General features: G+C 40.6%; 1 protein-coding gene across 1 annotated transcript in view; it reads right to left on the bottom strand.

The window, feature by feature from the left end:
* The window catches only part of ANKRD31 (ankyrin repeat domain 31), a 129,985-nt gene extending 116,186 nt beyond the window's left edge, over positions 1-13,799 (bottom strand). The window contains exons 1-3 of the mRNA XM_046668181.1: positions 13,696-13,799; positions 4,513-4,586; positions 1,168-1,277 (exon numbers count right to left, since the gene is read on the bottom strand). Of these exons, the coding sequence (XP_046524137.1) occupies positions 1,168-1,277; positions 4,513-4,586; positions 13,696-13,799 (288 nt within the window). The remainder of the gene's footprint in view (positions 1-1,167; positions 1,278-4,512; positions 4,587-13,695) is intronic.
* Between the last annotated feature and the right edge of the window lie 255 nt (positions 13,800-14,054).

Raw genomic sequence — 14,054 nt, 5'->3', positions numbered from 1 at the left:
CTAGCATTATGTATGTCAAACCGAAGATCCTCTATTTCTTTATAGTTTGTCCTTAGTTAAAATAGTCCATCATTTCTAAAACAGTCTGTTTTGAAGTTGAAATATCAATACTGTAGCTGAGTATTAAGGAAGAATTTATTTATAAATCTATTTAGTAATTTTTAAAAATTTATTCAGAAATCAAATTTAAGTTCTAAAACAATGTAGTTTTTTCTTTAAATGACTCTAGGAAAGCACTCTTTCTGGTCTCTCCATTTCTTCATTTGATAAAATCAATTCCTCTCATACAGTTAAATTTCTAAAGGATTATTTTCACAGAATAAATGTAAAGACTGTGAGGGGCTGGCTTGGTAGTGCAGTGGTTAAGTTCATGCACTCCACTTCAGCTGCCCAGGGTTCATGGGTTCGGATCCTGGACACAGACCTACACACAGCTCATCAAGCCATGCTGTGGCAGCATCCCACATACAAAATAGAGGAAGATTGGCATGGATGATAGCTCAGGGACAAGCTTCCTCAAGTAAAAAGAGGAAGATTGGCAACAGATGTTAGCTCAGGGCCAATCTTCTTCAAACACACACACACACAAAAGTGAAAACAGCAATGTGTGCCAATTTTTTAAACAATATTAATTAAAATTTGCTACAGATGTTTAAACACTTTGGTTATATTATCTAACAAAACAAAGTGGGGTCTATTTTACTACCAATGAATTCCCATGAAGGTGAAAGAGAGGGACAAACATCAAGTACTTCATTTATCCTTCTTATCCTAATTTTACAACAAGCCCATAAACAGCAGACAGCTGATTTACTATCCAATGACAAATCTTTGAAAGATACATTCACTAACTCTTCAAATCTTCAATTGTTTGTAATTATTATACCCTATTTTAACCTTCTATTTCTCTCGCTTACACATCTCTGCCAGAAAGAAAAATACAGGGAAGAAGGGAAATATTTTAACCCCTCCCCCTCCTAAAACAACTGGCTTTCACTAAAGTTGCAGCAAAGACACAGAATGGCTAAGAAAGGAGAAAAAACTGACTAAGAGAAGAAAGAATAAGCAAAACAACAGACATAAATAATTAATCCTTAGTGATTTGCCTCTCTTGGAAACAGCATTTCCAATTTCTAATAAGTATGTATTAATCAATATGCTACACACCTGCAAGACTGCACCCTCACTAAGAACAGGCATCGTCTTATTTGTACTCATTTGCTCTTGTGGATCCTCTCCGAGTTTGAACCCAAGGTGAATCTCCGGAGAAGGTGTGCCTAGAATGAAATACACTCATAAATCATCTGCAACAGTTTTATGGCTCTGCTTTGACAATGACCCAAGGATTTTACAGACACTGCAAAATGTCATTAAAAATCATTTTGTAAATCATAATTTCCTAACACCTCTTTTATGTGTCAAGGTTTTTAAATTATTATCTAGAAAGAAACAAATATACTACACTGAATAAAACAGTACTTGATATTTCTTTGTTTCAGGATGAATGAATGGAAAAGATATGTATAGAAAGTTATATAGATTTAAACCCCACTACAAAGAATACTTTCTTCTTTTTATTTCATTTTAGGTCATTTTAAAAAACTCATAATGCTAGTATATAATTCAGGGAAAGTCAGTTTCTGTTTTTAAGATGGCAAATTGAGCCCATATTTTAACTTTTCTTCCCTTTCCAGTTCCTAGAGAGAATCCAAAGAAATGATTAGTTTAAAAAAAAAACAAAACTGAGGGGCTGGCCCCGTAGCCGAGTGGTTAAGTTCGCGCGCTCCGCTGCAGGCGGCCCAGTGTTTCATTGGTTCGGATCCTGGGCGCGGACATGGCACTGCTCATCAGACCACGCTGAGGCAGCGTCCCACATGCCACAACTAGAAGAACCTACAACGAAGAATACACAACTATGTACCGGGGGGCTTTGGGGAGAAAAAGGAAAAAATAAAATCTTTAAAAAAACAAAAAACAAAACAAAAAAAAACTGAAGCAGCAATGAGAAAAAAAGGAAATATACTCACTATAGATTAGAAGATAGAAATGGATTAAAGGAAAACCAAACATTGGTAAGCAGCTTGTCATTCAACACAGGAAAAGGAGGGGCTTCTTCAGAAGTAACTACGTGGATTTCTTCCATCAGAATCCCAGAAAACCACCCAGCTCAGAGCCAATCCCACCAACAAAAGATGGAAGAGGGTAAACTGGTGGGCAAAGTTTCATACTTCACTGAGCTTGCTGTTTGTACCAAAGAAGCTGAGGATGAATGCTATAGCCAGCTACTCTGTGTAGGAGGAGATCTTCCCTACCAAATATAGAAATGTACTAATCTAAGGTTGTTAAAATATTGTAGGATGGCACATAAGTAGAAATAGTCATACAGATCAATGAAACAAATCAAAAAGTGGGAAACAGATCTATAAATAGCTGAGAATTGAAAATTCATGGTATTTTAAACAGTAGTAACAAGATATGTTATTCAATAAATAGTTTTGGGGCAATTGGTTAGCTACTTGAAAAAATGAAGTTAGAGAACTACCTTCCCATATGCCAAAATATTCAAAAGAGCTTAAAGATATAAATGTAAAAACCATAAATACAATAAATAGGAATAAAGACAAAAGAAAATAGTTGAAGTAGGTAAAATATTTCTAAGTTTGAAAAAACCAAGAAACCCTAAAAGACTGACAGATTTTACGACATAAAAACTTAAAATTTCTGTACAAATATATCATGAACAGCATTAAAACTAGTAACCTGGGTAAAACTATTTGCAACATATATATGACAAAGTTTTGCTATCCTTAATACATCAAATGCTCTTATAAATCAATAATAAAGTGAGAATAATTAGGAGACATATAAGGCAATTCACACACAAAAAACAACTATGAATGGTCAATATTAAAATATGCCTAACTGTGGTATTTTTCAAAAATGCAAACTAAAATGATCAGATACTTTTTATTTACCAGTTTAGCAAAGACTGAAGATGTCCTCTGTTGGATCTAGAGCAAAAAAGCTATCTTTTTTAGAGGGCGATATATGTCAAGATCTGACATGTACATCCTTTAAAGGGAAGTCCAACTTTAGCTAGTTATTCTAAGGAAATAATCAGAAAAGCAGGCACAGGTGCAAGTATTAGAATATTCATATTTGTTATAGTATTGAGAAACATAAAAATACCAATTTAGTAAATAAGGGTATATCATACAATGGAATAATAGGTAGCAATTTAAAAGGTTGAGGTAGATCAATATAACAAGCAAAGAAATCTATGTAATACAATATCAGTTATGAAAAAAGACATACATATCAGCATACAAAAGTCTAGCAGGATATACAAATACTAAACACTACCAATTGTTGGGAGTGGAATTCTGCAGAAGAGTAGGGGATGGAACCTTTCACTTTCTACACTATATAATTCTGTATTTTAAAAACATTTTTTACTTTTAAAAATTATCAAAAATAATCAAGGTCTATCCATTTCGAAAGGGAAAGAAAAAACTTGGTTGGAATATTAAAACAGATGTCTAACTTCTTCCTAGTGGCACTTCACACATCCTAAGAACAGATTCTAGAGACCACTATTACACACTGTCCCTTCCAATTACATGCAGGAAAACCACTCCAAGATGAAACTGTAACTTACCATTGGGGTATCAGGCGAGATGATGTACAGAAAAAGACTCTGAACTATACATAAAAGAAGATCTTCCTGGTGTTTAGGGAAATTTTTCTTCTATTCTACACCTATTTCCAGACATCCTCCACAACAAAAAATGGCTCACAAGAAGAAATCATAAAAGGAAATAACCTCTAATTTAAACAGCTACTGCAGAATTGATCTTTTTGAACAGTGATGATCAATGATAGATTTTTCTAGAAGCATTTAAATTGACAGAGAAGTGGACTCAGGACGTATGGAGAATTGGTAAGTGAAAGGCACTTGTTAAAAATATATATACCTAGACATTGTGTGACTACGTTAACTAGACTAACATAATAGACTATGCTAACTAGACTTATTGTGGTGATCATTCTGCAATACAAATATTGAATCATTATGTTGTACACCTGAAATTAACATGATGTTATACGTCAATTATACCTCAATTAAAAATTAATTAAATAAAAATATTATACCAAGGGTATTTGTACCTTAATTTCAGTCTGAAAGAATCAGATTGGTTGTTAAAAAGTGCTATTTACTTTTGCAAATAGACAGGTTCTAGGATTAAGCTGGAGATGCGGGGAAGAACAGCTATCTGAGTGCCACTTCCAGATCTCTGCAGCCCTCTAGGAGTCGTAAACATCTTCCAGAAGTTACGATCCCATTGCTGTTCTTATACTAATAGACTTAAACCAACTTTAGGGTCTATTACAGATGCTTATAAGAAACTAACTGTGTAAAGTTAAAGAGCAAGTAAGTATAAAAGCAGTTAATGGAATAATAACACTTGAGAAATTAAAGGAACTACTTAGTGAAAAAGAATTCTTTCTCACCTTTGCACATTCCACTTATACCAGGATGGAAACTGAACTCAGATCTAAGATGTGTGTCTTGATCAAAGAGCAACCTTTCAAATATCAAAAAAGAAGGTACAGATTATTATCAGGTTTCCCAAAGAAAGACTAACAATTTAATCATTTCTTATTATACCTAAACTTGCTAAAATTCTTAGTTGCACCACTATTAATATTTCTATGTCAAAGTATTTTTTCAGAAATATATCCTTTAGTTAAAAACTTATCCAAGATGAAAAATAAAGACTTATTCACATGGTCATATTCATTTTTACAAATATTCTGCTGTTTTTGGATACTTGGGATTAAGGGACAAATATCAACATTGCTTTTGAAGGGACATGAAATGAGAAGATGATTTGACGGACCAGTGCTGATGGGTTTTTTCCTTCATGTTTCTCTACACCACAGAGAATCTGAGATTAAAATCCCAGAGTTAAATTTGAGTGTATGTTTTCAGAATACACAATGACAGAATTCCTTTAATTTTTGGATTCACTTTCTACTATGTTTTAGGCAGCACCGAGGTAACAGAGAGAAGACACACAGCTCTCGCCAGCAAGAAGCTTCAAATCTAGAGAGGGACACAAAACTAAGAAGTAACAACGATACGCCACAGTGAGTATGTTCCTGGGCAAACTTCAGTGTTTATCTTTTCTATTTAAAAAGCCCTTAGAGAATTCAAAAACAGGCAAAGCACTTGAACAGACATTTCTCCAAAGAAGATAGAGAAATGGCCATAAGCACATGAAAAGATGCTCAACACTACCAAACATTAGGAAAACGCAAATCAAAACCATAACGAGATATCACTTCACATCAGTTAGGATGGTTACAATCAAAAACAAAAACAGAAAACAACAAGTGTTAGCCAGGAGATGGAGAAATTGGAACTCTTGTGCGCTGCTCATGGGGATGTAAAATGGTGCAGCCACCGTGGAAAACAGTGTGGTGGCTCCTCAACAAATCAGACGCAGAACTACCATTTGATCCGGTCATTTCATTTCAGGGTATGTACACAAAATAACTGAAAGCAAGGACTTGAACAGATATTTGTACACTCATGTTCAGAGAAGCATTATTCACAAGAGCCAAAAGGTGGAGGCAACCCAAGTGTCTATCAACAGATGAGCGGATAAACAAAATCTGGTACACATATACAAGGGATTATTATTTAGCCTTAAAAAGGAAGGAAATACTGACACATGCTACAACATGGATAAACCTTGAAGACATTATACTAAGTGAAATAAGCCAGACATAAAAGGACAAATATTGCCTGATTCCACTATGAGGTACCCAGAGTAGTCAGTTTCATAGACAGTAAGCAGAAGGGTGGGTGCCAGGGGCCGAGGGCAGGGAGGAATGGGGAGTTAGTGTTTAATGCGAACAGTGTATCAGTTGGGGAAGATGAAGAAGTTCTGGAGATGGACAGTGGTGATGGTTGCACAACAATGTGAATGTACTTAATGCCACTGGACTGTATACTTAAAAATGGTTAAAATTGGGGCCAGCCCCATGGCTGAGTGGTTGAGTTCACGGGCTCCACTTCAGCGGCTTCAGTGGCTGGGGGTTTCACCAGTTCAGATCCTGGGCACGGACATGGCACCACTCATGAAGCCATGCTGAGGGGGCGTCCCACGTACCACAACTAGAAGGAACCACAACTAAAAATACACAAGTATGTACCGGGGGGCTTTGGGGAGAAAAATGAAAAATAAAATCTTTATTAAAAAATGGCTAAAACGCTAAATTTAATGTTATATATATTTTACCACAATAAAAAATAAAATTTTGAAAAACCTTTCCAGAATCCAAGAATGTACAGTGTACTAAGATGTGAATATATGATTTGGTACTAAGGGGTTTTTTTGTTTACTTACTTGTTCATTTTCTTTCTTACTTTTTCAGGGAAAATTACAAACATCAACAAAAAAAGAGACAATAGTATATTCATTATCTAGGTTCAACAATTATAAGTACACAGCCAATATTCTTTCCTCTAGAATCCCTCTGCCATGCTTGCTACCCTCTGCCAGTCTTCCACTGGGTTATTTTGAAGCAAATCCTGGATATCTCATTCCATTTCATCTGGAAATATTTCAGTATGCAACTCTAAAAGATAAGGACTTTCCAAAGATAACTGTAATAATCACACCTTAAAAAAATAACCATAATTATCATACTTAAGACAAGCCAATAATTTCTTAATATTATTCAATCTACAGTCTGTAGCAAGCAGCCTCTCAAGTGGCTCCTGGTATTTATGCCTTGTATAAACCCATCCCTTAAGTATGGACTGGACCAGTGACTCTTCTAAAGAAGAGAATACAGCAAATATGTTGGGATGTTGTTCCTTCTGAGATTAGGTTACAAAAAGACACCGGCTTCTATCTTGCTCCCCCTCTCTTATTCTCTTGCTTCTCCCCTCTCACGGAAGCCAGGCTGCCATGTTGTGAAATGCCCTGTGGAGAAGCCTAAGTAGCAAGAAACTAAGGGAGGCCTCCACTCAACAGTCAGAGAGGAACCAAGGTCTCAATTCAACAGCCAAAGAGGAACTAAGTCTTACAAGTACTATAGGAGGAAGGGAATCCTTCTCACGAAGCGTTGAGATAAATGCAGCCTTGTGAGTCCCTAAGTCTGACGACCCAGTTAAGCCACTCCTGGACTCCTGACCCATGGAAACTATAAGATAATAAATGTTTATTGTTTTAAGACACTAAGTTTTAGAGTAAGTTGTAATACAGCAATGGAAAACTAATAAACAGATTGTAGTCACATTTCCCCAAATGTCTCTTTTCAGTCATTTTGTTCAAACAGCATCCAAACAAGGTGCATGGCATCCATTTGGTTGCCATGTCTCTTAAGTCTCTCTTTAAATCTATAAATTACTCCTTCCCCCACTCACGCCTTTGCAATTTATTTACTGAAGAAACTGGGTTGATTTTCCTACAGAGTTTCCCACATTTTGGATTTGCTGATTGCATGTCACTTAACATGTTCCTCTGTCCTGTGTGTTTCCTGTAAACAGGTTAACAGATCTAGAAGTTTGATCTGATTCGAGTCCAATTTGAGGGGCATGTGTGTACTTCCTTCAGGAGCTAATGAGGTGTGTTGGGAGACGCAGTCGTGTGCACAGTCTTTCCAGCCCGTCTCAGCCTTGGGCATGGAACGCCTTCTCACCAAGAGATGAAGCATCCTCCCAGCCTGTGCTGGACTTACCACCTCATGTGGGAATCCCTTTCACCGTTTCAAATGCAGTATGTACCCCTTTGTTCGGTTTAAGCCGATACGTCATATGGCACCTGGCCAAGCCCACTCCTCTATCTGTGCTCTGTGGGGAGAGGATGAAGTCCTTCATTCTGTGGCACAGGAGGGATGTGCGCAGGCCAATGGCCCCGCATCAGCTGCAGACAGTGACCACCGGCCATGGGAGACCAATGCCCACTAGTGAAGCTGATTTTGTTGTCTTTTCTGAGTAAAGTGTTGTTCCAGACAGTGCTTAAATGTTGTTTTCTCCTTGGTAACTCCAACACCAAGATGCAGCGGGCAGAAGTATCTGATTTCCACTCCCGGTGATTGGCAACAGATGTCACATGCTCAACAGGAAGGCTGTCACTCTTTTTGTGATTTAGTGGCCATTGATGACCATTGCCTCAGTCTATTCATTATCTTATCAGGAGTATATAAAATGGTGACATTCTACTTTATCACTTTCTTCATTTATTAATGGAAATACATACTAAAACTTTCACTTGTCAACTATATAATTATTCAGTTAAGCTACCTTCTCAGCCATGTCACTTAGGTATAGTTTGCATAGGAAAGGCAAGATAAATGCCTGCTTCTCTTTCTATACTAGTTTGCAGATAGTGAAATAAGTTTTTCTAAAGACCATTATAAACTCATAGATTTAAATACACTGCTGTTACTATTCTTGTCAGTGATCAAATTGTCTTATTTTTAGCTGGTGGGAGCCTCGTCAAAGTGGTTCATGGGTTGTTTGACATGAAACCACTTGTTAGAGCTGAATTCCATCCCTCTAAAATTCATATCTTGCAGCCCTAACTCCCAATGTGACTGCATTTGGAGACAGGGCCTTTAAGGAGGTAATTAAGGTTAAATGAGGCCATAAGGGTGAGGCCCTAATCCAATATGACTGGTGTCCATGTAAAAAGAGAGAGACACACACACCAGGGATACATGTATATGGAGGAAAGACCGTATGAGGACACAGCAAGACGGTGGCCACCTGCAAGCCAAGGAGCAAGCCCTCAGGAGAAAGCAACACCTGCCAGCACCTGGATCTTGGACTTCCAGCCTCCAGAACTTGAAGAAAATAAATTTCTGTTGGTTAAGCCACCCAGTCTATGGTATTTCTGTGGCCACCTGAGCAAACTAATGCACCACTAGTCTTCCCTAGCTTCCCAGGATGAAATATCCCAGGCTCATCTTACACATCTCCTGCCTTAGACCTGGAACCGGTCATTTCTCACGGAGCCTTGGTTCCTCTGAATGGGCTATTATATTCAGAGTCCATACTAAACATTATTATTAACAATGTGATTACAGAAAAAAGTTATTTTGTAACTCTTTATGTCCTTAGCGTACACCTTGTTCAGCATGTAGAGTTAAATTCTATGTTTTAAAGGCATTTAAAATAATTCCTTTTTCTGTAATTATGCTACCAAATCAATACATAATTAGGTTCAACTGTTTCATCTTGCTTTTGCTCTTTAGAAATTCTTTTTTATGTAGATTTAATTTTGTTTTGTAATTATAGTTATGTAAACCACTTACATCATTCCAAAGACAAAAGGACAAAACCAGATCTATTCAGAGAAGTCTAGCATCCATCCCTGTGTCCCTTCACTTCGCCCGTTAAAAAGCTCCCAGGGCATACACAGGAAAAATGAATCCTGCCTCTCAGAAAACAAATAACAAGCAAACAACATCTTATTAATCAGCAACTTGAATTTTTCCAGAAGATTAGTAGCAACACCTACCAAGCCACAAAAAGGACTGGACGCATTTTAGGCCAGTTTCCAGAGGGCGGGCTAGGACCAAACTGAGGCCCTCAAAGAGTGCTATTTCAGACACAGGCCACAACTGGCATTCTGATTCTTTGAAAGCCTCGCCTTTTCCAGTCCCAAAGCTCACTGGACCCTTTCTCAGTTCCTAGCAAAAAGACCTTAATAGTTGCAACATTTAAGGATTATTCAGCTATGTGAAACTATATAATGCTTCGCCCATTGGAGATCTCTTCTCTACTAGGATCTGTGTTCCTCATTCCAGTCAAAGCTGGGAGCTTGTGCAGGAAAACCAGCCAGAATGAACTGCAAACAAGTAAGCAATGAAGATGAAGGAAAAAACCAGAAAACAATGGCATTCAGCTCCAGCAATGCTTAGACTTTGACTGTAATGCCATGTTAATAAAAAGAATACTAATTTTAAACCTTGGGCTATGATGTCTGAAAGAATGATGTTTCTATGGCACTGCAGAGAATCATTTTTAAATGAATCAGAGCCAAAAAAAAAAAAGAAGATTGGCCAGCCAAGACAGAGTGAGGCATCTATAGTGCATTTGTCCACTCACTACAACTAAAAACTCTGGTAGAGTATCCGTAAAAACCTACAGGAGTAATCTGAAAAGTAAACAACAGCAGGTAGACTGGGGACTGAAATTGAAATCGACATAACAACCTTGTAATACGTGAGTGCCACAGTTTGTTTTTTGTTTTAATTTTTGGTCCTTTTTTCATCTCCAGCTTTTTTTTTTCTTTCGAGGAAGATTAGCCCTGAGCTAACTGCTGCCAATCCTCATCTTTTTGCTGAGGAAGACTGGCCCTGAGCTAACATCCATGCCCATCTTCCTCTACTTTATACGTGGGATGCCTACCACAGCATGGCTTTTTGCCAAGCAGTGCCATGTCCACACCCGGGATCTGAACCAGCAAACCCAGGCTGCCGAGAAGCAGAACGTGCGAACTTAACCGCTGCACCACCAGGCTGGCCCCTTGTCTCCAGCTTTGATGGAAGGCCTCATCCCAGAAGTGCACAGTGGGCACAGTCAGTAAAAACTCCAGTAGAAAACCCTTATCTTTCTCCAGAAGATTAAGGAAAAGGATCCCTGAACGCCAGTAGGTGTGGGGGGAATCCCTGGGTTTTCTTGTGTTTGTCTTCTCTCTTTAGCCTCACAACTCTACTGCTACCAACCATGGCAGCTTTGGCACTTAAAACCCAAGAGAAAACCTGTCTCTCCAGCTGGAGGAACCATACTGTGAAGAATATGGAGAGAATCTCTTTTATTTTCTTCTCTCTCTTAACCCTTTGCCCTGAAGGTGGCCCCCACTGCAGGGAACTGCTCAGCAGTGAGAAGGCTAACACTCAGAGAAATCTAGGTCTTTCTGGTCATATGAACCAGCATGCAGGTATCCACAGGGAAGAGCACATGAGAATCCTGGGGAAAAGAGAGCAGGAAAGAGCAATCACCTAATTCTGTGTACGATCGAACATAAGTTCCAGTCTCAATGCTGAGCTGTCAACATGTGAAGCAGATTCGAAGAAGGATAACAAAGGCTTAGAGAACTGAACTATGACATTAACTACTGCCCAAGTTCCAGATTAACCCGAGTGCTACATGAGTCAAACTCAAACAGCAGAGCAAAGGCTCTGAAAATTGGATGGATGTAACCACCACTCACAGAAGGCAACACATAACGTGCAGTGACAACCTAAGCAGGCTCACTGCCTGTCAAAACAAAAATCAACACCTTCCAGAGGATTTTAACACAACCAAGCATCCAAAAAAGAAATATTCAAAATATACGATATAATCCAGAATTACTGCAAAGAACAGGAAAATCTGACAAATTCTTGAGAGAAGAGGTAATTAACAGATGCCAACTCCCCACCCATCATGACCTGATGTTGGAATTACAAGGCAAAGACTTTAAAGCAGTTATCATAATAATTTCCTATGAGATAAAGGTGAACACTCATCAAATGGGTGAAAACACTGGAGTTCTCAGCAGAAAAATAAAAACTGTAAAAGATAAGCCAATGGAAATTTTAGAAGAGAAAAGTATATTTGAAATTAAAACTTCACCAGATGGGCTCAACAACAGAATAGACATGACAAAGGAAAGATTAAGTGAACCTGAAGATACAGCAATACAAATTACACAGTCTGAAGAATTGAGAGGAAAAAAGGATTTTTTTTTTAACGATTTTATTTTTCCTTTTTCTCCCCAAAGCCCCTCCCCCCAGTACATAGTTGAATATTTTTTAGTTGTGTGTCCTTCTAGTTGTGGCATGTGCGACGCCGCCTCAGCACAGCTTGATGAGCAGTGCCATGTCCGCGCGCAGGATCTGAACCAGCAAAACCCTGGGCTGCTGAAGCAGAGCACACAAACTTAACCACTCGGCCACGGGGCTGGCCCCCCCCAAAAAAATTTTTAATTAATAGAGCCTCAGGGATCTGGGGGACAACATCAAAAAGTCTAACATTCACATCATTTAAAGCCCTGGAAGGAGAGGAGAGAGACTGGTGCAGAAAGAAAATATATGAAGAAATCACAACAGAAAACTTCCCAAGTTTGGTGACAAACACAAATTTACAGATTCAAGAAGATCAGTGAGCCCAGAACAGGAAAAACACAAACAAAATCACGCCCAGACACACCATAATCAAACTGCTAAGTACCAAAGATGGGGGGGGGGCAGGAATGAAAGCAGATGAAGTTAAGATGATATATTACATATATGGGAACAATGATTTACATGGGGGAGAGGGGATCTGACTACAAAGGAGCAGCACAAGGGAGTTTTTTCTGGAATGATGGCACTATTGTGGACCCTGATTGTTGTGGTGGTTGTAAGACTCCAAATATTAGTCAAAATGCTCCCTGTACACCAACAAGAGCAACTATTACTGTGTGTATATATAAAAGAGCCAAAAACCTGGGTATCGTCCTTTACCGCTGCCCTTCCCTCATGCTCCAAATCCTATCAACCATCTCCTGCCAAATTTACTTTGTAGGATTTCTCAGATTTGCCCTTTTCCCTCCATTCCCACTGCTTGCTCCTAGTTGAGCTCTCATAATCCCAGTCTGTTACTACTTTGATGCCAAAACTAACCTCTATAGCCTTGTTTTGCAAAAGGTGACCCCTGCTCTAACAGAACTGACTCTACCCTGGAAACCTGTTAGAAATGCAGCAGCTCAGACCCCACCCTGGAACTCCTGAACTAGAATCCACATTTTAACGGGATTCTGGGGTGATTATAAGGGCACGGAAATTTCAGAAGCCCTGGCCGAGGGCATGCCAGAGCCAACGAAAATCTGATTACTCTGCTCCTCCACTTAACATCTTACAAGCACTCCGCCAGGACACACGCAGGATGTGGGAGGGCTGACACTTCACCCTGCCTTCCTCTCCAGGCTCATCCTTCAGTCCCCACCTCGCCATTTCACACTCCCGTGAGACTTAACTGTTTGTACGTCCCAACACACACAAGGCAATGCTTCCTCCCACCGTGCAGTCCCCTTGGCCTAGAAGACCTCCCCTCCTTCACCGGACTAATTCCTGACCCTCCTTCCAGCCTCTATTCGGGAGTCAACCCCAGCAAAGCCTGACGACCACCTAGGTTAAGAGTCCCTCCGCTCCTAACCAGCCTGGGCATCCTTCCATCCCTGGACGCCCCACATCGGACTGCCACGACCTGCTCAGGTGTCTTTCCCGGCCTGGAGGTTTCTCAAAGGCAGGGGCCTCCCCTCTTCTATCTTTCCCTGCATCCAGCAAAGAGGGCTAGCTATGTTCTAGAAACTTTGATGAGCTCAACTACCAGCTTTGGGGATCCTTATGAAACGATCCGTTTCCAGTTTGGAAGTACCCAGCTCCCCCATCACACATCCCTTTCCCGAGAGAAACTACGTTAACCATCTCCTAGACCTGAGCCACGAGCTGCTTGAAGCAAAATGCATCCGGGGAGTCCAGACCCAAGACTTCTCGGCCTGTGCAGAGGGACTCAGGGCCGCGCACTACACAGCTCACTCTGCCCTAACCGGGGGCTAGGGCGGCGGTCTCGTCCATTCCCCTGTTCGCCCAGCCCCGGCTGCCCGGCCCCAAGCCTGCCCGCGAGCGCCCGGCCTAACGCGTCACCGTCTCCAGGGCAGCTCCTCTTCCTCCGGGTCGCTCTCCGTCACCGACCCCGCGACCACAGTCTCATCACTGTCCCAGTCCGGGGCCTGGGCGCCTGCCTCCATCGTCGCCGCGCACTCGGCGTCTTCCTATCCTCCTCCTCTAACGCCCCCTTCCCGCGCAGAAGGACGCTCTGAGGGCCGGCGGAAGCGCCGAGCCAGGAAGAACACTCGTGGCCGGAGCAGGCCTCGCACGGCAGGCCGAGGGCGCGACTGCCGCGACGGTCGGCGCCCGGGACGCGGTCCCGCTCGGCGGTCCCGCCGCGCGCCGCACGCGGCCAACAGGTGGAGCCGCACGTCTGGGCCGCACACCGCCGCAGG

The sequence above is a fragment of the Equus quagga genome, chromosome 7 (genome assembly GCF_021613505.1).
Source record: "Equus quagga isolate Etosha38 chromosome 7, UCLA_HA_Equagga_1.0, whole genome shotgun sequence".
NCBI classification, from domain to species: Eukaryota; Metazoa; Chordata; class Mammalia; order Perissodactyla; family Equidae; genus Equus; species Equus quagga.
The sequence above is the reverse complement of the archived record's forward strand: the minus strand, read 5'-3'. Positions and strand labels throughout refer to the sequence as shown.